Consider the following 24,077-nt stretch of genomic DNA (forward strand, 5'->3'; position numbering starts at 1 on the left):
GAGCAGGGGCAGGGTTGAGAGTTGGGAGGGAGGTGGAGGGAGGTGGAGAGAGGCGAGGTCGGGCCTGCTGAAACAACAAGCGGCAGTTGATCCCTGTTAACCGCTCGATATGTATGCCTTGGATTTTGTTAATAGCTGATGAAGCCTGGGAGGGAAGCCAGAAGCCAGAGGAGGACAAGCCAGAGAAGTGGTGCTCTCAAGAAACCTCTTTCTTGTGTTTGTTGAAATTGACCGTCCTCCCGAAAAAGGAATGATAATAAAACATATGATCTCCCTCTCACTGTTAACCATTTGTGTGTGTGTGTGTGTGTGTGTGTCAAACCCCATAGAGATGTATTTTATTCAGATCCATATCAATCAAAAAAAAAGACAGGCTTGAAGACACGTGCTTCCCGCTGGACACCGGTGTTACGCAACACCCATAAATCTGCATAAAGCCTTGTTGACATTCAAACGGCAAAACTCACAGCCGCAGGACAAGCGGGGCCATCGGAGGCTGAGAGGAAGGAGGGCAGTCCTGAGTAATGTCTGTCCCTCATGCAGTCTGGTCAGATCAGCCACCGTCCCACGGCCTGACGGGGGCCAGGGAATGAACCTTACATCACAGAATGTTTTCACCGACTCTATCTGAGTCACTTACTAAATGCGTCACCCTCCTTAATGTGTCCACTGTTGTCAAATAGACCGTGCTCTTAAATGAATCACGGCGACTACGAGGCCCTATTATGAAATGACGCCGTAAAAATAGCAGGAAAAATATCTGGGCTTGCCAGGTTTGGGGCTCAGTATGGCGAGTTTTTTATTTTTTTAAAATTTTTTTTTTGGGAGTTGTTGTTGGAGTGGTGTTTGTCTGACAGAGCCGCAGATAGCCTCAGGTCGACCTGGTTAACCACTGGTGGGAACACACGCCCGCCCAAACAGGTCAGAATGTGGCCCTTATAGTGTTTTTGCAGACATTGTTTTGCCAGTTTTCACATTTGTGGTCGCGTCTTCATTATTGAATTCGGTCTCTTTCCTTCACTTTCCTCACCCCCGCGTTCATTCTCTCTCTCTCTCCCACTCAAAGGATCATTCTTTCCTTCCATTCCTCCCTCTCCTATCCGCATCCTCCGCTCCCTCTCTCTTCCTATTATGTGCAGACTCAATAGAGCCGGGTCCGGTCATTTCACACAGCTCTCCTCTGTCTCTGCACCCACCCTGGTTTACCGTTATGGCTTTATTTGGCTTTTCATCCCCGCTCTCATTCCCTGCTCCCCTTATGACCTCTCCTTGTCTTCAGTCAAAGTCCGAGTCCAGACATACAGGTGCACTCTGTTAGTCACAACCGCTGGACTTGGCCCTCTCCCATCCTGTTTTCCACTTTTTCATTTATCATTTATCTGAGCCTCTGGCACGGTCTGTTCCTTACAAAAACACGATTCCGGCCTGTCTAACATGCATGCAGAACATTTCCCATCATTAGATATTTAGCTTAACTATTCAGAGCGGGGAGGCGGAGAAGGTGACTGGTCAGCGGCACAGGATATGAATTGCATAAGAGGGAGTGAGAGATGGAACGAATTAGGAAAAATACTGAAATATTGCGTGCGAGAGAAAGCGAGGAGGATGCACACAAGAGAGAGTTGCAAACACATGACTTAAGAGATGAAGAAGAGAGAAGGGAGACAAATACGAGTGAAAGGCAGGAGGAGATGAGTAAAAGAAAGTGACACCATTCGTTATTTCCATGCGCTCACTGTCTCCGCCTTTCTTGTTCTGTCTGCCACCCCCCCCCCCCCCCCCCCCCCCCATTCAGGGATAAATTCAAACCATCTCCCCTTTTCTTGGCTCTGCAATACGGTGGTCGACTCCCAAAATCCCCTCGGTCAATATAAACAACTTTAAAACCTAGATGAAAATAATCTGCTCACACACACACCCACTCATGTTCCCTCCACCCTCTCTTTCATTCTCTCGCTCCTTCTTCCCCTCCCCCTTTGTGTCGGTATCTGCCTGGAAATAGGACATTTAATATCTGCGTTACAGAACCAAACCACAGTTGAATGGCTCCAGAACTAACAGCCTAATATGACCACATCACTGAGTACTCTGCAGCCCCAGCGCCAAGCGTCTAACAACATGTGCTTTCTCTCTCGCCTCCATCTGTATTTGCCTCTCTCTCTCTCTCTCTTCCTGGCTCTCTCGCCCTCTCATGAATTCCCCCCGCTTCTTATCTGTCGGCGGGGTTTATCTCCATCGTTATGTCTGTCTTAATGTTTATCTGTCTGTCTGACTCCCGCTGACTCCTGGCACATCCAGCCGTCCTATTCCGGTTTGTTTACTGTTGGCAAGGGCCTGGTTTCACGCAGCTATTCACAGCGCGTTTTGGCTGAGAGAGATCTGATGTTGCGTTATGCAACTCCCGGATACACACACCATAAAGATGCTGTGCTGAGGCATCTGGCCGGTACACTCACTCCAAAGTTAGTGTACTGTAAGATTGGCTTGATGAAAGGTGCTGTGCTACAGTAGGCCATATAGCTTAGGTTTGATGTGATATGAAATAACCTGCACCTTTGAATTGTTCTTAGATACATCTATTTTTATTAAATGTTCAAGGGTGCAGCATCGTTGGACTATACAGCACCTTGTATTAAGTGAAAGTTAAAGGAACATTTCCCTCAAAACCCCCCTCTAAAACACTGGTGAATGTAGTCTACTCTCTCTGAAACAAGTTCAAGTTCATTTATTTGTATAGCTCTTCATCACAAGCATGTCTCAAAGGACTTTACAGAGAAAAACCTAGATCTAGGTGATCAACAATAAAACACAAACACAGGTATTGCAGTACATGCTTTTCCACGCTCCCAGAGACATATGGGTGACAGAAAGTGTCACCCATATGGAGTCAGTCCTTGGTGGAGTCAGTCCCCGGTGGTGTTTGTATGGTAGATGTTCTTTTCATACCATGCTGCCATGCTGGCAAACAGCAGTGAATATTATCATGTACCTGTTATGAAGCAGGTAGACCTCCCTGCACCAGCCTTCCCTCACCCTCCTCTCTCTCTCTCTCTCTGTCTCTCTCTGTCTGTTTACCCCCCTTGCCTTGTTTTTCTCCATTCCTCCTCGCCTTTCCATCATCTGTTTTTCGGTGGAGGTGTGGGAGTGCGGGGAGAGAGTGAGCTAATAGTTTGGGTCTGATTGAGCGGTGGAAAGGGGCTGATAGTAGGAGAAGGGAGGAGAGAGGGCGAGGGCTGAGAGGGGGAGTCGGGGGGGGGGGGGGGGGGGATAGATGGGTGGGGGGAAAAGAGAGGTGAGTATAAAAGCCTTGCTGTAAGGAATTAGGAAATATTCCCCGGGAGAAAATACACAGAGATATTTCCAATACTCCTCACACCATAATCATCTTTTTACGGTAAGTACATTAAACATATTATAGGTTTTTAAGAATCTTGTAGAAATAATGGCAGGTGAAAAGTAGTAATAGTCTGTTAACTAAGCCAAACTTTGTAAAAACTTCAAAAAGAGACATTTGTTTGCTGATATCCTCTGGAAATATCTTTGATCTTAACGAAACTAAGCAACCAGATGCATTTTTTTCAGTATAATGCAGCAATACTTGCAGTCCTCATGCCCTGCTTAACACAGTACAGTATGTTTCCCTGTGTGTGTTTGTGTAAAGAGAACTTAAAGTGTAACTTCAGATTGGCTCTGAGGGGGAGTAGCATCCTGCCAGGGGCTTTTTCCAGTGAGGTGGGCACATTCTGCCTGGGGGGGAGGAGGGCTGCGAACCCCCTGGGACCCCCGCTAAGACTCAGACGGGTATAAAACTCTGCAGACACTGTTGTCAGCACCTGAATAACACACACACACACACACACACACACACACACACACACACACACACACTGTCCTTGCAAGCCCAGGTTTTTGGAAGCTGCTTCTTGAACTCTGGGCCCTAGGCCTGCTGTTTCTGTGCCCACTGAGTCTGGGTTTCACTGAAGCCAAGATATGCCTGAGGGGCTAATGTTACACTGTGTGTGTGTGTGTGTGTTTCTGTGTGTATGAGTGTGTGTCTGAGTGTGTGAGTGAGTTTGTGTGTGCATGTGTGTGTGTGTTTCGTGTGATGAAAGCTGCTATTGACTGTGAAAAGGAGGACGGCTGAAACAGAATCCCATCCAAATCCCACAAACAGAGGACAGGGATGAAAGCTTTTCTACAGTGAAGGCATGCAAATGTGTGTGTGTGTGTGTGTGTGTGTGTGTGTGTGTGTGTATGTGTGTGTGTGAGAGCATATGTGCTCAAAGTTGGGGTGTTAAAGACATCTGGGACTGCTGTTTGTACAGGTGTCATACACCTGAGGTCACTTGTGTGTGCATGCATGTGTGCGTGTCTGTGTGTGTGTGCATGTGTGTATGCATACATGTATGTGTGTGTGTGTGTGTGTGTGTGTGTGCTTAGCCATATAGAATGCCTGCGGCTTTATAATTACCATCTATCCCCCTGCATTAAGTTTAAGTTTATTTGGACCCGATTAGCTGGCACTGAGACAGCTATTCTCTCTGGGTTCCACCCTGCAGACAGAGGATTAGATTGTTGCACAGTGTGTGTGTGTGTGTGTGTGTGTGTGTGTGTGTGTGTGTGTATTGTCCCGCAGTGACTTCAGGTCACTGAAAAGATACAGCCAAAAAACCCTCCTGCCCGCTTGACACATTCCGACATGTTTACCACAGAGAAGATCTTCAGTCTGGTCCTATAAATACAACTTTTGGCTTGGTTTGCGTTTGTGTTTGTTCTCTCTAGAAATACTTCAGCAATGTATGGACTCTGCCATGGGGAAATAATGTATATTCAGTGGACAATTTATATGTTTATACGGTTGGTTCTCGCATACATATGCAGGAAACCACAGACACACAGATATAGCAAGTTTGCCACTTCTAACCGTCTATCTATGGTTTTGGTTCTTTCCTGTCTGCCCACAGATTCAAGATCTGACCCAACCACTCTCTCTCTCTCTTTCTGGCTGTCTGCCCCTCTCTCTCTCTCTCTCTCTCTCTCTCCCTCCTTTCTCCCTCTTCCCGTATCTAACTCCTCTCATATGTTAGCGCTGACGTGACTCACTGAAACACCTTTCTCCTTGTTTCCAGCACACAGACGGACAAACGAGACCCAGGATGAGGAGTCTTCTGCAGTGTGTGGCGCTCTGTGCCGTTGTCTCTCTCTGTGTCTGCTATGGTACAAACCCCCCCCTCTCCCCCTCCCCCTCCCCCCTCCATCCACACTCCATCATTCAGCAGTCATTATCCATTTATAACCTGTAATACATCAATTTTAGACAGTTATTCATCATTTATGATTAACCCGAGTCCATGTTTTTCCCGTAGACTCTCATGAAAGCACAGAATCCCTTGAAGGTGATTAAAATGAAACTCTCTCGTTCATGGAAAAACATGCATGCCATCATAACAAACACAAAACAGCGTAGTAGATATACTAATATATTTGCACCACATGTTTTACCCTCAACTAACTTACCCCCCCCCGCTTTACTTGGCCTGACCCAGATACGTTGTGCTATGGGCATGCCTAACCGGATGAAAGTAGGTGTTTTTGTCTAGTAAAAGGTTATTTGGTTCCAGATTTGTTCGTGAGCCCGAACCAAGCCAACTCCTTCATGAAGCCACAGAGGGGCAACACATACAGCCCACCCAGAGGAAACCCAAACTCCTTCAACTACTACAACTTCATGAGGTGAGACGCACGGCTACAGACACACACACACACACACACACACACAGAGGACACATACACCTTTCTCTCTCTCTTACAAACACATACTCACAGAAACATGCACACGCACAAAGACACATAGACACATGCGCCAAAGCACACAAACACACGCACGTACAAATAACACACACACACTATACCAGCTAGAACGTGAAGATTATAGATCATTAAGACACGACCTAATTAGACTATTAAACATCTACATGTGCTCGAAACATCCACGGACACAAACACACAGACCCTGAAGCTGAATAGAAATGCTTGAATGCATTAATTAGGTGCGTGAGATTAAACAAGAAATGCAACAAAACAGACATATAGACCCACTGGGCGCTGTTTATCTGTTTCTCATTATTGTTTTCTTCTCTCTCTCTCTCTCTCTTCCTCCCTCTAAATATCTTTGTCTCTATCTCTACCCCACCCCCCCCACCCCCCTCCACCCACCCACCCACCCACACACACACAATCATCCCATCTCTTTCGTGTCCAGGACGGTGAAGTCTCCGGCGGAGAGGCGTGCAGAGACCTGCGAGGACTACTCTCCCTGCCGCTTCTACGCTTATAGCCACGGCTATCAGCAGGCCTACCAGAGATACTTTGGGGCCCGAAATCCAGCCCAGAATCCAGCCCAGACCCGTCGATACTAAACAAAGTCTCAGCCGGTCTACTGCAAACATGATTATTATCTTTCTTGACGTGATTGTGCGCTTGTTCGTTCCACATGCCGTGACTTTTATGTAATTTATGTTGTTGTTTTTGTGTCCTCTTTTCATGAATACTACAGCATCCAGTGTGGCTAAAACTGTACAGTACAAGATGAATACAATCTAACAATTCCACATAAATATTGCAATATCTAACAACCACACATCATACACAGGTAGAAATTCATGGCCCATTTCTTGTGTAATCTCAGGATAACTTCTGTCTACTATTATCACACCTTACCAGCATTTATGAGCTTTATGAGATATGTCTGAGTGGAGATGACTCTGTTTTGCACACTACCCTACCATTTCTTACATTATCCGCCTATCTATCCAACCCAGTGCTGTCGATGTTTATTTCCATGTCTTTGAAAGAAATAAAATGACCTTTATTGGGTTTTGTCTTAAGCCTGTTTATGCCATTTGTTTGCCACAGGGTGGTGTTCATAGGTTGATTGAGGAATTAAACCTTGCCGCTAATTTGCCAATCCAGACAGAGATCTTGTTTGTACTAGCACAACTTTTGTGGCTTCTTGAAATTGCCCAAGGTGACATGGGCGATAATAGAAAACACACTAGTTTTAAAGGATAGAGTAGCATTATATATGTATATACAAATGTATTTTACTTATTTGTTTCAGCAGGTTAGTGTGAAGGCTTGTGAGAATAGCCAGGCAAAATACAGGGATTACACATGGGGGATTAATTTGAATGAAGGACATGCATAATTGAATGCATGCAGGCACTATTGACAGCAATAATTGTGGTCAATATCCAATTTCTTGGATATTCATGCGACGCGACACACATCTGTGTATGAGCTGGAGACCGCTGCAGACAGTCAGACTAACAGACAAAGACAGGTCGGCACACTGTGGATCTCATGGCACAGTCACAGAAAGACAGTCACATCAGATGTTTGTTTTTCTGTGCTGCCACAAGACCAAAAATGTGCACAATTAAAGCTGTCCTGGGATCGAATTCCTGAAGTCTGTCCCTCAAGCGAGCAGCACTGACCCAGACGGTGAAATTACACCCCACATGTCCAGACGGGTCCAGAATCTAAACGGCCCGGGACAAGAAGCAGCAAGGAAAGCAGAAGAGGATAATAAATCAAAGGAAGGCATTACGTTTTCATATTATAAATTAAAGGTTAAGATTGGCTTTGGAGATTTAGCTTTGGCTATATGCATACATGTTGCATCAGATACTGCAGTTCAATATCAGTTGAACTGTGATGGTCCCTTTCAAACAAACTAATAAAATATGTAAGAAATAGATGCTTGAAAAGTTGAAAAAGACATTTAAAAAAGTAGTTTCCAAGTGTGTGGAAAGTGGGGTGTTTTTGAAATTAAATTACATGTACCAGTGTGCTGTATGTCGGCTATCTGTTACTTTATTGGCACTATATCCATATGTGCTTTAGTCAAAAATATCTTTGCACATTTTGAATTGCCCTTCCACAAATCTTCAAACACACTGGTTTGCTTCTAAATGTTGCTTTCGCTTTCTTTATGTAGGAAATCACTGCGGTTTGTAATAAAAGACAAAACCCTCTGATTAAAACCATGTCACATAATGTGGGCCGGTGGTTTCTCCTGTAGTTCAATTAGTATCATATGGTTTTCTCCAACATGTACTTTGTGGCCTAAATGTATAAGTGTGCGGGCGCTGTAAAACTCTGACCTCTCCAGGTTGGCTGCAGGTATTGCACGTCTATCCAAGATTTGATTCAACTTCATATTAGTGCCAGTCAGACAGACAGCAAGCAATCTAATCTGGTAATTACATTCTGCAGCTAAATCACACCACTCTGCCTTGCTTTGGTGTGTTAGCATGTGACACACACTTTCTTTTTCTTAGTTCTCTTTCTTCTTTCTTTCTCTCAAACTGTATAGGCGATGTTTGTGCATGAGTACAAGGGTAAAAACAGAAAGAAAAAGTGTGCATTTGACAGAAAAACATACCATATCTAGAGGTATGTGCAATTGTGCATGTGTGTGTGCATATCAGAACAGCCACAAAGAGAGGAGGAAATGGAAATGCATATTCAAACACTGATTCACTTTGCACACGACAGGCACAACCTGCACCTGGTTTCTCAGTAGCAGCTAAAATAACCCAAACAAGGTGCAAGACGTGTATCGTTCAGAACCACTTCCAATGGCTGATATTTGTGGCTGTGAATCACCCACACCTGTTTTCTCATCACCTATGCTTTAAAACAAATACCCACCTTTTGGAAGCAGTGAGTGGACAGTCCTTTTGTGTGTGTGTGTGTGTGTGTGTGTGTGTGTGAGTGAGTGAGTGTATGCATTTGTGCAAACATATGCAGAACGTGTGTGTCCCCTTTCCTCACATGATATCGACGCATGTTTTTTTTTTTTTTTTTTTATGGAGGTGTGTATCTCTGCATCTTTGTGGGTGTATGATACATGATTCCCTAACCAATCACATACTGAAGCCATAGTGAGGGCCTCTATAAACTGAGTATGTATTTATGTATATGTGTGTAAGAGAGAGCGAGTGAGAGAGAGCTGTAGAAGTCTCCAGTCCTACTTGTTGCCTGATACTCCAGAGCGTGAAGAAAGAAGCAGAAAGATGAAGACCTTGGCCATCCTGGTTCTCTGCTCCCTGGCAGCCGTCTGTCTGTGCTCGGGTAAGACCTACAAGACAAATTTACAGCTTTACATGGGAACAGGGAAACTAGAGGGGATGTGCCTGAAATTTTAATTTTATTTCAACTTATGTGCTCAAAATGTAAGTTGTGCTATGTATAACAAAAGAAAACTTCTGTCACTAATTTATTTGACAATAGAGAAGACAGACATTTGTAGTAGAGGTGAAAGGGTTCAAATGAAGGAGTAGCCCTGCACACATTGATATATAAAATACTTGATCATTATTCATATTTCTCTCTGCTGTGTTTTATAGATGCCTCTACCTCTACTGGCTCCCAGCCTGACAACCCTGCTCAGGAGGGTAAGATAAAGATACAGCAATATGATTTTGATTGTGTTGTCAATGAATATTTTTCTGTCAAGATTTTGTGGAATAAAATCATAAGTAATTGGTTAAAAGTCATAGATCAGTCTGACACAAAGATGATTATTGAACAAGATCAGTGGTCCCCAGGGGTCATTTAGAGGGTTTCAGGTTTAAAATAAGGAATTGATGTTTACTAGACGTTAGCCCAACTAGAGGAAAGAATATAAGAATGATTAAGAAAGACGTTTCTTCCTATCAGAGGTTTCCTTCTCCCTACTGTTATCTCTAAAAAATGCTGTACTAATTTATATCTTACTTACAAAATCTTACTAAACAGGATTCCATGGCTTAACACATTTCTTTTTTATGCTATTTAGTTTGGGAGTCCTTGGACTAGACTGTATATTTTAACAGGTTGTGAAAAACATTTTTGGACTGAGCTAGTAATGTATTGTAATTTATCGCACTTCATTTGCACATCACATATAACAATGTCTGCTATAATTTTGCTGTAATTGCTATAATTTGAACTTCCAACATGCATTTCTATTAGATTGATTCTATCAAGGACCACTGACAGATAGGTGTTGTATTTATACAGCTAGTCACAAATGAGTATGAAACAAAGGCATTTTTATAAATGTACATGGTGTGCAGGCATGTTTGTGGAGAAGGACCAGGCCTCCACAGTGGTGAGACAGAAGAGAGCTGCTGGAGAGTTGAGCCTGACCCAGCTGGAGAGGTATTTACACCTGCTCTTCTTTCACATCACCCATCAGCAACAGTGGGCCAGCATATACATACATATTGGAATTTAATGCAATGGTGTATCTATGTGTGTTTTATCTGTGCTAATAGTGTTGGTATAGGTGATCTCTTGAGTGAACTCTTTTGCTGTGCGTTAGAAAATGCAGTGGTAGGTAATAAAATATCAAAATCAGAGATTAGGATTATGCAGAGAATGTTTTCAAGTATGACTCCTACCAATATGATCTGGGATATCATATGAATGACGTCTATTTATTACCTCTCTCTCTCTCTCTCTTCAGCCTGAGAGAGGTATGTGAGGCTAACCTGGCTTGTGAGGAGATGATGGACACAACTGGAATCATCGCCGCCTACACCGCCTACTATGGACCAATCCCCTACTAGACGCCAAACCTTTGATCGCCTTTCGCTAATGTCTTTCTATTATAATTGATTTGAACAATGTCTTTGCAATTAGAAATGAAAGCATGAGAATACAATTTCAAAAGTGTTCCAATGTGTAAAGGTTGTTAAACAAATGAAAAAGTGAGAGAGGGGCAGGACAGCAGAGGAGTGAGAGAGGGGGAGAAAGAGGGATTGTCTGTTTCATTTTCCAGCCTGTATAGACCAAGAGAACTGTCTCCTCTATCATTTCTGTCATTCTGTAGTGTAGTGTGATGAAATTAAATAAAGATAAATAAAACGGTCCTGTGCGTTGTCATTTTGCCTACCTATGATCATGCCTGTATTACCAACTGGGCATGCAGGGCACATGCCCCGGGGCCCCAGACCACCAGGGGCCCCAAAAGATTCGAGTCCTGTGTCCGTGTTCAATGCATTTTGCAACATTTCACTAATTTCAGTTCAAATGAGCAGCCAGGTGGGACCCTGACACACACTGACCTGCCTCAGGCACCTAACCGTAGGCCACAGTTTAGAATGATTATGGGGGCCCAAGCCACGCCTATATTGACATTGGGGGCCACCTATTGAGTATATGTTTATGAGCAATGCATTTAGTGAATATCATCCAACTAAGATACAGCGCACTAATTATAAACTGGTGGGGCAGGGGGGTGTAGGTAGGTACAGACATAATCAAACCTTTTCAATAAATTTCAACATTTAACAACTTTTTTGGTCCTTCATTCCTGCCATCTGTCACCTTGCCTCCTTAAAGCCACAACCTGCAATCCAAATGTAAACAAAGGGAAGCCCCACCACCTAAAACTAAGGCTTGCCTTGGAGTTGGACAAATGTTATCACTCTCAAATTGAATGAGTGAGCTCTAGATACAAGGAATGGCAGTTTGTAGTAGCTAAAAATGAATTTCAGATTACTTCGAACCTAGAAAGGATTCACGTTTGTATTGTTTGTGAACAGGCTAGTATCCTGAGTCAAGGTGTGTGGGTGTGTGCTGGGGGGATGTTTAATCATATTCTATGTGACATATGCAAACCCAGCCATGACAAAATGCCACACAATTAGGCAAATAAGCAATGAATGGTGTAGGACCAGGCTATAAAGGTGTCAATAAAGTCAATAAAGGTGAAGAGCTGCCATCAACATGTCAAGCAAAGACCCACCTGTACATTCAGGGATGCAATGCACCAGCCAAGGTCATGCCATGCCTTTCTAGCAGTAATGCAGCTTGACCAGACAGCATCCACTGCGCTCTCTGAATGAAAGAAGGATGCCATAAACAGTAACAAACGTGTTTTAGAGATGCAGCTAGGTCCACTAACCTGGTGGAGTGTGCTGGCGGTAAGCACTTGTGAAGCAGCAGCATTTTGCTAATACTGGAGCCGGGTTGCTGATACTGCAGTTGGCCACAGGGGGTAATGACACATTTTTCGTTGACTTGTTTCTGGTGACGTCAAATTTGCCTCTTCCGCCCTTGCTCGCGGCAAAGTAAACATGGCGAACAACTAGCGAAGTCGTTGTGTGCATTCACTCCTAAAGACTTTGGATTTCTTTCTTCGGAGTTACAAAGCTACGTTTTTATTTTACCTTTGGCACTAATACGTGCTCGTGTAGGGCATTGCGCTCTACAAGTTTTTCTTGGAAAAAAGGTAAAGTCAAGTTTTGCCACCTGTGCTGCAGTCCTGGCTAACGTGTTAGCTTCAGTTGCCAAGCTATCTTGGCTAGCTTGCTAGCTAAGTGCTACACGCTAGCTAACCTAGGATCTGTCTGTCAAAACCGGCGTCTTACTGTCTGCTAACGTTTGCTAGCTATTTAATCATTAGTGCTTGGTTTGATTACATAGTTGTAACGTAACTGCTTCGTTTGAATGACTTTGCTTGCTATCATTGTATAGTTTCTGTCATGGATTGACGAATATCAATTCACTAATGAACCTAGTACGACGCCGTGCAATGTCATTTGTTTTCATCTGATTAGCTAACTCTCGCTAGACAGTTAACATTAACAGTTATATTTCAGCTCACCATTTAACGTTGACGGGTTTTAATGTTTGGCAGGGTGAAGGAGACGCGCCGTCACCATGGGGCGACGTTCAACCTCCTCCACCAAGAGTGGGAAGTTTATGAACCCCACCGACCAGGCCAGTAAGTACTGACGCTCAGTCAATAAGTGGCAGAGTCCTCTTTAATGAGAATGACCTGCTCGGCAACACCTAGAGAAGTGTTAACCGTCTTGTTGTCATCTGTCAATACGATAACTATGTTTGCATTCTACCCCCTCTACAGGGAAGGAGGCCAGGAAGAGGGAGTTGAAAAAGGTACTTATGGTCTTCATATTATATGAGATTTTTTTGTTTTGCTGTCTTCTTTAACAGACATGTATGTTTTTGTGTTTTTTTCTTTACATTTTTCCAATTGTCCTCTCTTTAATTGTCTTACTAGAACAAGAAGCAGAGGATGATGGTGAGAGCTGCTGTGCTGAAGATGAAGGACCCCAGACAGATCATCAAGGACATGGAGAAGCTGGATGAGATGGGTGAGGGGTCTGCATTTTTACTGGCTATTGAGTCGGGATTTGTAGAGTTCAAAGTGGGACTATAGGTGCAGGATTATTTGCCTGAATTGTGGTTAGTAAACTTGTAAAATCAGTAGAAGGCTTGTTGCATTTTAAACAGGGGATGCAATTTTATTATTTCTTCAGGATTTAAGGCTTTTGGGATTTTTGAATTCCATTTATATACAATGGAAATTCCTTTTTTTCTACTTTTCTCTAATAATTACCTGTTTTTTGTGTTGTCCTAACACAACCCTATTACACCTGCAACAGAGTTCAACCCGGTGCAGCAGCCCTTGCTGAATGAGAAGGTGTTGAGGGACAAAAGGAAGAAGCTCCGTGAGACGTTTGAGCGTATCGTCCGTCTCTATGAGAGAGAGAATCCTGACACCTACAAAGAGCTACGCAAACTGGAGCTGGACTATGAGACGAAGCGAGGACAGCTGTCTCTCTATTTTGACTCAGTCAAGGTGCGTACTTGTGTTGTTGTCAGGTGTTTCTGTATTTGTTTGAATGCATGCGTGTAGTATTGTAGTTACCCTAACCCTATGTACCTGGGGTTTGCAGAAATCTATGTTTGGATGATAGGATTTAGTATGTGCACTTCCATAAAAGTTTGTTTACCATTGGCTGGACTAAGAAGCAGCAACTTTAACATGAATCCGCACACTGGAATCCTGAGAAATCAGTACTAGTTTTACTCTCCATTGCTCAGGCCTTTTGGTGACACTTTCTTCAGCAGTTAATATACTCACCTTGTCTCTTATATCCTATTCTTTGCCTTTCAGAATGCAGAGTCAGTGGAGGTAGACAGTATTCCTCTGCCAGAGATGCCTCACGCCCCCTCTAGTATCCTCATCCAGGACATCCCGTTGCCAGGGGCTCAGCCTCCCTCCATACTGAAGAAGAACACCTCTTTTGGGTAGGCATTGGCCTGCATATTCTTAATTTAAGATTCCTATGGTTTAACACATCTTAGCGTAGCACTTAAAGGATAATTCTTGTTATTTTCAACTTGGGCCTTATTGTCCTAGTTTTAGCCACCATGCCAATCGATTCAGATCAAAATTTTGTCCATTTTTTCACTGTAGAGGTCTACATACCTTTCAGTTTACAGGGAGCGCTGCCAATACAATCCAACAGAGCTGATGGAAACTCAAAAGGTCTAACCTTTTTAAAAAGCACCCACAACATGTCCTTTTCAACACAGTAACACTTATGCTGCAATGAGACTTGCCTAAATCAGATTTTTCGATTATCCTTGGCCTGAAACTTAACTATTGCGGTATTAGATATGTTACTTTGCGGTATTAGAGATGTTATTTTACCTAGTTAGTTAGCAAGTAGAAAGTTAAAGTACTTTGAGAACTGGTTAGTACTAGGCTGTAGACAACACTGCTGCGCCCCCTCTTGCGTGCATGAAGACCAGCAGCCAGCAGAGTAAACATGGAAGTGTGTGAGCAATGCCGAAAAGTATGAAATGGACTATTATAACTGAAAATAACTGGAATTATCCTTTAAATTTAACATATTACACAAACATTACTAGCACATCTCCTGGGTGGGTATTTAATGGCAATTGCTTCACTCTCTCCCTCTTAACTCCTCCCTCCACTCTCTCTTTGTGTCTCTCAGTAAAGGATCTCTATCGTCATCCTCTGGACCAGTGTCGGCAGCAGTGGCAGGCGTCCCTCGTTTGCCCCCAGGGAAGAAACCCCCTGGTCCCCCACCTGGCCCCCCGCCCCCACAGGTCCTGGCACTATACGGCATTCCTGCTCGGCGCGCTTATGGCACAGACGCAGGTAACAACCACAAACCATTCCCTTCCCTGTCTGTACATATGGTTTACCCTTATATTTCTTACCAATACTAAACTACGCTTTTTTTTCTCTCCCTCTCTTCCTGAACAGAACCTTCCATTCCTGGTTTAGAAAAAGAATCCGCTATGGAGGTGGGAAGAGAAAGGGACAGCGGCAGCGAGAGCGACAGGGATGGGGATGATGTGGAGGATGACGACAGCGACTCTGAGGAGGACAGTGAAGGAGAGAGAGATGAAGGAGCGGACGGTGACCGGAGGATGAGTGTGGACAGGCAGGACGATGAGAGGGGAAGAGAGGAGGATAGAGGCGATAGACATGCCAGTGAGTGTTTCAGAATTGCCTCAGCAGGTTTATTGCCATGCACTGACATATTACATCACACGACAGTAGGCCTAGGAATTGTAAGGACCTCATGATTTGATTTTGATACTATGGGTCACGATTTGATTTGATATAATTGAATATTTCACATAGTATCGATATTATCTACAGTGTATATAACTGAAATTCGCTGTGATTTGATACAAACTAATACTGGATCTTTTTAGTATTCTGATATGTGCATTATTGTGCCAATTGAGCCAAAAACTGAATTTCATATTTCCATTCCTCTTAGGCAAATTAAATTTAAATAATGCACACTGAAATAACTTGTAATGTTATGCACATGTAAACATACACACTTGCACAATTGCACAACTTGTTTTTATTTTTTTATACCATGAGGAATTCATATTGTCTCACACTAAAATATTCCTTTGATTAATGTCTTCACTTCTTCTGTAGATCGGAGTGTACGTTTCGCAGATATGCCTCCAGTGGCACCCCGGGAAGGAAGGAGGAAGAAAAAGAGGGTGGTGAAGAAGACCAAGGCCATCACGCCTCTGCAGGCCATGATGCTTAGGATGGCAGGTACTATAGTAAACCAATGTCAGCGCTGGGTGCTAATAAGACAAGCACATCTCTATCATTTTCCCTTTTTCATGACACCGTACTGTGTTAATTTTGTCTTCAGGTCAGTCCGTTCCTGAAGAGGAGGAGGAAGAAGAGGTAGAAGAAGAATACACAGACGAGTCAGACAACTCAGACATTGAGGACAGGGGCCCGCCTGGAGACAACCAATCTCACCTTATACCCAATCAGCGTCTACCCCCTCCTGCTGGGCCAATGGGAGGGCAGCAAGGGCCTCCACACTTACCAGGTCCGCCAATGACAGGGCCCCCACCGCTGGGACCGCCCCCAGCTCCTCCGATGAGGCCCCCCGGTCCACCTTCTGGCCCGCCTCCTGGCCCACCACCTGGTTAGTAACAAGTTGTTTTTTGTAGCTTGATTGCAAGCTTGACCCCTGGAACCAGATGCTGGACTAAATCTCTGAACTTAATATTTCAAATAAGTGCTACTATTACCCATATACAGTGTATACATGTTCCATTTAGATGATGTATTCTGTCATCCGTAGGTGCACCTCCGTTCTTGAGGCCTCCTGGTATACCTGGAGGCCTGAGGGGTCCAATGCCTCGCCTGCTGCCTCCGGGACCCCCACCGGGTCGGCCCCCTGGCCCTCCTCCAGGCCCCCCTCCTGGCCTCCCGCCTGGCCCCCCACCAAGAGGACCCCCTCCCAGACTACCACCCCCAGCACCACCAGGTGTGTGTGTGTGTGTATTTAAAAAACACACTTCTGTGTGCAGTGTATGCATTCACACATCTGTGTGTGTGTTGCACATTGACTCAAAATGTAGTCTGTATGTTGATATATTCTTGTGTGTGCATGGACACACGTGTGTTGGGGTGTTTTGGTGGGAAGATATGACCTCAGTCTTTGTTACTGGCACACAGTCAAAACATACACCTATTTTAAACATCAGTGCTGCTTAGCTGCAGCTCATCCCAAACTAAGGCAGTAAAAATAGTGAGAAATGGAGAATTCCATACATCATTAAATAGAAGCATACATCATGTTTGAAGGGGAAAAGTTTTCCAGAGCCCTAAGAAACAGAGTGTAGATATTTTATACACTCTCTCAAAATCCCATCTGTCTTTTGTCTCTCCTTACAGGTATCCCACCTCCTCCCCCAAGAGCCGGGGGGCCCCCTCGTCCCCTCGCCCCACCCCTGTCCCTCTTCCCTCCGCCCCTCAACTCCAACGTGCTCAGCGCTCCCCCCAGCATCGTCCAGCGGCAAAAAGGCTCCGGCTCCAACCAGGAGGGCTCTCAGAGCAACATGCCCCCTCCTGCCATGCCCATGCCCATGCGCCCGGGGGTCATGCAGATGCCCCCTCCCCCGGGGACAGCCGCCCCCTCTGCGGGCGCCAACCCCGGCAGCAACCCCCCCAGCCACCACCACGCGGCCACGATCGAAAAGCGAGCCAACATCACCTCTGTCGCAGCCGGAGGGGGCGGCCTGGCACCGGGCGCCGGCTCTGGGGGAGCCACCATCTCTGCCAAACCTCAAATTATCAACCCCAAGGCGGAGGTCACCCGCTTCGTGCCCACGGCGCTGAGGGTGCGTAGGGACAAGAGCGGAGCGGTGCCTGGGGCAGCACCAGGGCCGCTGGAGAAAGCGGGAGGTGGAGGAAGGAGGGGGGATGATGGGATGGGTGTTGGCCTGGGGCTGAAACAGCAGGCCACGGCGGCTCCTATGGGCCACGCCAACCCTGCCCAGATGGGTGCTGTGCCTCAGCCCAACATGAAGACTAAGGACCAGGTGTATGAAGCCTTTATGAGGGAGATGGAGGGACTGCTCTGAGACTCAAGAGGGTCGTGGGGGAATGTTCATTGGGGGGACTTTGAACAAAAAGGCAGATTAAGGAGTGGATTTGTTTTACATATTTTCTGTGCAGAGTAATAGAAGTAGCTCTTTCTTCATCTTCAAGGCAATCATCCAGATCAGTTTCTCCTCATTTAGCAATACAACAAAAGACCACTACACTCTCCAAGCGATGGTCTCAGCAGGCTAATTTTCATATGATCTGGAATATTGTTTGTCGCATCAGAGAGAACGTGAATTTGAGAAGATGGTATTAAATCTGATTAGGAAATGCGTAACTGAAAACAGATTGAAACACTGAAAAAATATTTTGCCAGAGACAGCTGAGTGCTTTTTGTCCTCCAATATGTTTTGTTTCTTCCTGTTTAACTACTATGTTGTTCCCTCCTGCCAACTGTATATGATGTGTGAGATAATTTGGCTTTACCCGAAGAAGCAATTTTTTTATATGACTGTCAAAATGTTTATTTTATTGTTGATCTTTGAAACCGGTTGGACATCAAAACAAGGTGTGGAATGTTTGTCAAAACGTGAAATGACACAGCACGATATACATGTCTGAAACTTTGATCTGCAACTGAATAAAAACGTAAACAGTTTTTCACCTCATCTTTGACTGATGGAAATGCATACTGTGTAGCCCGCAACGGCAGAACTCTAAAAAAAAAAAACCTCCAAGTCCCATCATCCACCGCGGCTTAAATTTAAACTACACTCATTTCCGCAACTGCGCACTGCGGAGCTGACAACACGTTGGGGCAAAAGCATGGCGGACGACTCGGAGCAAAGTGGGAAGCTAAAAACAGATGAAACACTCGAAGGTTCGAGTAGTGATGATGATAACACTGATGTTATTAGCGGCGAAAACGATGAGGCAGTGAAGACCTTCAAGGATCTGGTAAGTTGTCTTACAGAGAGAGAAGAAGAGGCGAATTCATGTTACATAAACAGCCGCCGTTAGCTGCAGCGGCAAACTCGGTTAAAGTAAGCTAGCATCAGCTGTTAATATTCTGTATGAAATATGCCGGGGATCCGACGACTTTCAAAACACGACTGTATTGATAAAATTGGTAGCAGCACATTCTCGGCATTTTGCATCGGCTAACAGTTACCGGGCTTGTTGATGATGATCTTTGCCATCGACAGGGAGTCACCGAGGTCCTCTGTGAGGCTTGTGATCAGCTGGGATGGAAGAGTCCAACCAAGATTCAGATAGAAGCCATACCTGTAGCCCTGCAAGGTAAGACATCACACCATATCATGTGTTTCTGTTTGTTAAATACAGCAACGAAGACCAATATATCTGCAAAGGGCCATCTGTAAGGTTGCTGCTACTGTGCCCTCACTATTTAGTATCACTATACATGACTTGCTGTTAAAGGTCCAATGCAATGAGAATTGTATTTCTCAATTCATGGTATTATTTAACAAATAACCTGTTCATGTAAAGTTACCCAAACTATTATAACTGTCAGCATTGTGGAAATTTGACGCCCCCTCTCCCCCCCCTCTCCCTCTGGTTGTCAACAGAATCAAACAGATTTAGAATTCCAATTCTGGTGTGAATTATGTCACCTACACCCAGGGTTTAATGAATGCTCTGATTGGTCGACACTATGCATTGCTTGTCAAACTAGCCAAAATCAACGTGCCTCCATTGTTGCTGGGTGCCAGAGTTCCAACACTGGATATTTGTTACTCAAAGATAGAAATATTGGCTGCAGTGGAGGCACAATCATAGGGAAGGTTTGGCTTTCACTAAGTCCTACAAGCTTTGTACCATCTAACCATCAAAAACTGAAAAAAACTGATGCTCTTTGTGTTAGACATCAACATCAAACGTTTCCTGAGTTGAAATCATTGCACTGGATCTCTAAATTGACTCTGTCTGTCTGTCCCTTCTTGTCTAATCTCAGGGAAGGATGTCATTGGCCTGGCAGAGACTGGTTCAGGGAAGACGGGTGCCTTTGCCCTGCCCATCCTCCAGTCGCTGCTCTCCTCGGCCCAGAGGCTTCACACGCTGGTCCTCACCCCCACCAGAGAGCTGGCCTTTCAGATCTCTGAGCAGTTTGAGGCCCTGGGATCCAGCATCGGTGTCAAGTGTGGTACGTGTGCATTAATGCGTTACATCAGTGATTTGATCCGCTTTACACAGAAAGTCTAAACTGAATTTATTTGTGAAAGTGAGTGTTGTAAAATGTGTGAAGATGTAGAGACACAAAGTTAGTTAACACAATAATTGCTCTGTGTGTTTGTGTACTACAAACCTCTCTTGTTGCTGTTGCAGCTGTCATAGTCGGAGGAATTGATATGATGTCCCAGTCCTTGGTTTTGGCTAAAAAACCACACATTGTTATCGGTAAGACACCAACTGCAAGCATTGTCAGTATTCTCGTAACACAGTTCTCAAACAGTATCGCCTTTATAGTGAATGCATGGTCTTTTGCATGTGTGTGTATATGTGTACACATGAAACTGCAAAATTTTTCAAAATGTATTTTTTCCCCGTTATTGCTTGTGCTGATGTGTGCCTAAATGCTTGATTAAAATGTGTTGGCAGCCACTCCCGGCCGGCTGATAGACCACATGGAGAACACCAAGGGCTTCTCCCTGCGAGCGCTCAAGTTCCTGGTCATGGACGAGGCGGACAGAATCCTCAACATGGACTTTGAGACGGAGGTGAGTAGTTTAAAACTGCTGTAAGAGCTGCACGTGTCAAATAATACTCAAACAGCACATTATTCCTGGTGTTTTGCATTATCTTTTGTCTGTATTCAGTAGTAAGTAATGTATGAGCCATTGTCTTCTGTGTACTTTCCCTCCGTTCTGCCAGGTGGATAAAATCTTGAAGGTGATTCCCAGAGACAGACGCACCTTCCTCTTCTCTGCCACCATGACCAAAAAGGTACACAAACACCTGTTGATAATGACACCTTGGTTATTCAGGCCTAGCTGATGTAGCGCGTGACTCCTAGTGCAGTCATGATTGTTTTGTGTTAGCAGTTGCCAGAGCTGCAGGTTTACAGGGTTTATATTTTGAAAACAAATGTGCTGGCACTCATCTTAGAGCTAATAGAGTATGCCCATTGTTCACTGACATTCTGTAATTTTTCTGTGTTTCTACAGGTCCAGAAACTACAGAGAGCCGCTCTGAAGGATCCTGTGAAATGTGCAGTATCTACTAAATACTCCACAGTAGACAAGCTGCAGCAATACTACATCTTCATTCCATCCAAGTACAAGGTAGCATACAAGCACACAATTGCACATTATCATTTGATGTTTGAGGCCACTTATGACAGTCATGAATTGAGTTTGTAACAGCTGTGTGTGTGTGTGTGTGTGTGTGTGTGTGTGTGTGTGTGTGTGTGTGTGTTTTGGCAGGACTGTTACCTGGTGTCCATCCTGAACGAGCTGGCCGGGAACTCGTTTATCATTTTCTGCAGCACGTGCAACAACGCCCAGCGGGTGGCGCTGTTGTTAAGGAACCTCGGCATCACTGCCATCCCACTGCATGGCCAGATGAGCCAGGTGGGGCTTCAGAGCAACGCAGACACACACACACACACACACACACACACACTCGCTCTCTGACACTTCCTGGAGTCCAGTTGGCTTAGAAAAGTGCTATTTGTCCTCCTGAGCTTTCAGCATCAGTCATCAGTATCAATAATAATGTACATGTTTAGCACTAATGTGTCCGTGGTAAGCTGTTGCACAAGCACCCATATGTGCTCTCTGTCTGTTCACACATATGTGGTAAAACCGTTGCTAATGTAACAGAGCAAAGTGTTTTCTACTGACAAACAGCATTATTCAGAAAGGCAGTTATCACAGTGCAGTGCCCAGTGCTGGTGCAGAGCGGTCCACTGCATTGCCTGCAGCATTAAAAATAGAGAAGTGTTCAATTTTTCCACACCACCCTCTTGTGTGCAGCAGTCTTTGGTGCAGCCTAGATGCAGCCAAGAGCCAGTAAGATGTGATGCCAAACAAGACAATTTGGAGTAATTGTTTTATTGTTGTTTTCAATGAGAAGTGCTCTGTGCAGCATTTTTAAACATCAGCATACTGTTAAATGAATTGGTACCTTGGTATAAATACCATAAACAAATGAAACCGCGGTTGAGTCGGTCGGTAGCCTCTATCTCACGCCAGTGGTATTGTTAGTGTTTCTCAAAATTAAGACCACATTTCCCAAAACTGTTGCAAAGGGGATCTTTTCTCCAGTCCAGGGTTTTCTGCCTTCTAGGGCTTCTTTGTCATTTTTTTGTTTGTTTTTCTGCCCACCGTACTGCTGTATTCATTCACTCAACCTCTCTCTCTCTCTCTCTCTCTGTGTCTTTCAGAACAAACGTCTGGGAGCGCTGAACAAGTTCAAGTCCAAGTCTCGGTCGGTGCTGCTGGCGACTGACGTGGCGTCCCGTGGTCTGGACATACCGCACGTCGACTGTGTCATCAACTACGACATCCCCACTCACTCCAAGGTACCCCGCTGCTGACACACAGATTGTTTCGTTACATCGCCTGTATATCAGACATCGTGACAACACATAACGATGCGTAACTATTTGATATGAATGTATTTCTCCCGGTCTGCCCTCTCAGGACTACATCCACAGAGTGGGGCGAACAGCCAGAGCGGGGCGTTCTGGGAAATCCATCACTTTTGTCACTCAGTAAGAGCCGCCTGTTCATTTTCACCTGTTGCACTCACTATCCCACATATCTGGCTTCATATTTCCTTGAATCCAATTATAACCATTCTGGCATCAGTCATATAGTGTTTTTTTAATGACTACTAGTTTTGTTGAATGTTAAACTCAAAGGTCTTCCTCTCTGATGCCCTGTTTATGCTCTGTGAAGATGAATTTACTTGAATAAACTGATCATCCCCCTTACCCTAGGTATGACGTGGAGCTGTTCCAGCGAATTGAAACCCTGATTGGGAAGAAACTTCCCGCCTTCCCCACCCAGGAAGAGGAAGTGATGATGCTGGTGGAGCGAGTCAGCGAGGCCCAGAGATTTGCCAGACTGGTAAGCCACAATTGACTTGCCCAGATGTTTCTGGAGTGTTCACCTCAAACTGTAAAGCAAAATCTTTGTTCATACTTTAGTTAAAAGTTTACACGAGGATATATGAAACCCACTCAAAATGTGTGCCGTAATGTCCAAATAAATGTCCAGTTTGTGAAGAATTGACACCTTGGAGAAACACTGTTTTCATCTTAACAGTAGTGAATGTTCTCATTTATGTGTCTTTTTAACAACAAGAAAGACTTAAAATCACCAATGCCTTGCCTTCCTCAGGAAATGAAGGAGCAAGGTGAGAAGAGGAAAAGGCCCAGAGGAAGAGATGGAGACGAGGACGACACAGAGCAAGCCAGCGGAGTCAGGAGGAAAGTGAAAGGAGGAGCAGGAGCAGCAGCAGTTGTTGGAGGAGGAGGAGGAGGTGGAAAAGGAAAGAGGGGTGGAGGAGCCTGGAGGGGAGGCCGCTGAAGACTCCCGACATAACAGCAGACTGTACATACCACAACACACAATGCCTTTCCTCTTTTTCATGTAAAACTCGGTCAGGAGGTTTTCCAGCGTTAAGGATGGATGGAACCAACTATTTAATTACAGAAAACGACCTTTTTTTTTTGCCCCTTCTGTGAGATTTTTCCATTTGTAATAAAATGTACCACTGTAAAACCGAAGCTGGTGTAGTTCTGTTGTTTGCGGTGGGGTGATGTGTGAGTGTGTGCGTTGTGTTGAGCAGAACATGATGTCATGTTGCTGTCGGACACAAGAGGGGGATGTTTCAGCTTACAGCAGGGCAATGGGAATCCTGGTAGACTGAACAGATAGGTGTTTTATTGCTATATGTCCTTCCTTATGTTTTATTTTCTTGTGATAAAATATGTTGGCAGTGAATGCATTTGGAGCATCAAAAGCAGTCAGAAAAAAGGTATTTGTTCACAGTGACATAGCACATATTTGTACAAATAAAGTTATTTGTAATATACCACCTAGTAGGCGAGCAACAGTTGCAACAGTGAGTCATTCACTCATTCATTCATGGATATCATTGGTTTGCTGCAAACTGGGGGTTGATTTATTCCATCCAATAGTGTGGAGGGGGAGAGAGGGACCGCAAAGTGAGAACCCAATTGTCTCTCGGTTGCATCCAGTGGGTGTGTGCGATGCATAGATATTTTGAAGATAGACATAACACGCGGCCCCCCAAAACAAAACTTTAGAGAAAACATTTATTTTCATGACTCCAAATGGATTCTGTCTGTCGTCAGCACTCACAAAACACA

At 44.6% G+C, this 24,077-nt stretch overlaps 4 protein-coding genes across 4 annotated transcripts; all 4 read left to right on the plus strand.

Annotated features, from left to right (window-relative positions):
- Positions 1-3,254: 3,254 nt before the first annotated feature.
- On the plus strand, positions 3,255-6,887 carry mgp (matrix Gla protein). Its single transcript, XM_071901971.2, has 5 exons — positions 3,255-3,394; positions 5,130-5,217; positions 5,367-5,396; positions 5,622-5,733; positions 6,263-6,887. The coding sequence occupies exons 2-5, from the start codon at positions 5,157-5,159 to the stop codon at positions 6,417-6,419; spliced, it is 360 nt and encodes a 119-aa protein (XP_071758072.1). The 5' UTR covers positions 3,255-3,394; positions 5,130-5,156; the 3' UTR covers positions 6,420-6,887.
- Positions 6,888-8,997: 2,110 nt separating this feature from the next.
- bglap (bone gamma-carboxyglutamate (gla) protein) lies at positions 8,998-10,921 on the plus strand. The gene is made up of 5 exons (XM_071901972.2): positions 8,998-9,138; positions 9,414-9,461; positions 10,125-10,209; positions 10,517-10,722; positions 10,869-10,921. Exons 1-4 carry the CDS (start codon positions 9,081-9,083, stop codon positions 10,617-10,619), a joined length of 294 nt encoding a protein of 97 aa, XP_071758073.1. The 5' UTR covers positions 8,998-9,080; the 3' UTR covers positions 10,620-10,722; positions 10,869-10,921.
- A 1,204-nt stretch (positions 10,922-12,125) lies between these two features.
- wbp11 (WW domain binding protein 11) lies at positions 12,126-18,374 on the plus strand. Its single transcript, XM_071902031.2, has 12 exons — positions 12,126-12,286; positions 12,695-12,781; positions 12,923-12,954; positions 13,079-13,172; positions 13,464-13,660; positions 13,979-14,112; positions 14,826-14,992; positions 15,101-15,331; positions 15,797-15,922; positions 16,026-16,310; positions 16,470-16,655; positions 17,066-18,374. Exons 2-12 carry the CDS (start codon positions 12,718-12,720, stop codon positions 17,752-17,754), a joined length of 2,205 nt encoding a protein of 734 aa, XP_071758132.2. The 5' UTR covers positions 12,126-12,286; positions 12,695-12,717; the 3' UTR covers positions 17,755-18,374.
- A 151-nt stretch (positions 18,375-18,525) lies between these two features.
- On the plus strand, positions 18,526-23,471 carry ddx47 (DEAD (Asp-Glu-Ala-Asp) box polypeptide 47). The gene is made up of 12 exons (XM_071902022.2): positions 18,526-18,673; positions 18,922-19,015; positions 19,692-19,880; positions 20,063-20,134; positions 20,336-20,454; positions 20,609-20,680; positions 20,902-21,018; positions 21,160-21,306; positions 22,122-22,259; positions 22,381-22,451; positions 22,680-22,809; positions 23,083-23,471. Exons 1-12 carry the CDS (start codon positions 18,542-18,544, stop codon positions 23,269-23,271), a joined length of 1,470 nt encoding a protein of 489 aa, XP_071758123.2. The 5' UTR covers positions 18,526-18,541; the 3' UTR covers positions 23,272-23,471.
- Positions 23,472-24,077: the final 606 nt, after the last annotated feature.

This window comes from Centroberyx gerrardi, chromosome 7 (genome assembly GCF_048128805.1).
Source record: "Centroberyx gerrardi isolate f3 chromosome 7, fCenGer3.hap1.cur.20231027, whole genome shotgun sequence".
In the NCBI taxonomy this organism is placed as follows: Eukaryota; Metazoa; Chordata; class Actinopteri; order Beryciformes; family Berycidae; genus Centroberyx; species Centroberyx gerrardi.

Excerpts from the sequence above, each read along its gene's own strand:
- mgp (XM_071901971.2), top strand. The coding sequence starts at position 5,157 with ATGAGGAGTCTTCTGCAGTGTGTGGCGCTCTGTGCCGTTGTCTCTCTC. Across the intron at positions 5,397-5,621 it reads AAGCACAGAATCCCTTGAAG|ATTTGTTCGTGAGCCCGAAC; the intron begins GTGATTAAAATG and ends ATTTGGTTCCAG. Across the intron at positions 5,734-6,262 it reads AACTACTACAACTTCATGAG|GACGGTGAAGTCTCCGGCGG; the intron begins GTGAGACGCACG and ends TTTCGTGTCCAG.
- bglap (XM_071901972.2), top strand. The coding sequence starts at position 9,081 with ATGAAGACCTTGGCCATCCTGGTTCTCTGCTCCCTGGCAGCCGTCTGT. Across the intron at positions 9,139-9,413 it reads AGCCGTCTGTCTGTGCTCGG|ATGCCTCTACCTCTACTGGC; the intron begins GTAAGACCTACA and ends TGTGTTTTATAG. Across the intron at positions 9,462-10,124 it reads TGACAACCCTGCTCAGGAGG|GCATGTTTGTGGAGAAGGAC; the intron begins GTAAGATAAAGA and ends CATGGTGTGCAG.
- wbp11 (XM_071902031.2), top strand. The coding sequence starts at position 12,718 with ATGGGGCGACGTTCAACCTCCTCCACCAAGAGTGGGAAGTTTATGAAC. Across the intron at positions 13,661-13,978 it reads TCTATTTTGACTCAGTCAAG|AATGCAGAGTCAGTGGAGGT; the intron begins GTGCGTACTTGT and ends TTTGCCTTTCAG. Across the intron at positions 15,332-15,796 it reads TAGAGGCGATAGACATGCCA|ATCGGAGTGTACGTTTCGCA; the intron begins GTGAGTGTTTCA and ends CTTCTTCTGTAG.
- ddx47 (XM_071902022.2), top strand. The coding sequence starts at position 18,542 with ATGGCGGACGACTCGGAGCAAAGTGGGAAGCTAAAAACAGATGAAACA. Across the intron at positions 19,881-20,062 it reads CAGCATCGGTGTCAAGTGTG|CTGTCATAGTCGGAGGAATT; the intron begins GTACGTGTGCAT and ends TTGCTGTTGCAG. Across the intron at positions 22,810-23,082 it reads CCCAGAGATTTGCCAGACTG|GAAATGAAGGAGCAAGGTGA; the intron begins GTAAGCCACAAT and ends TGCCTTCCTCAG.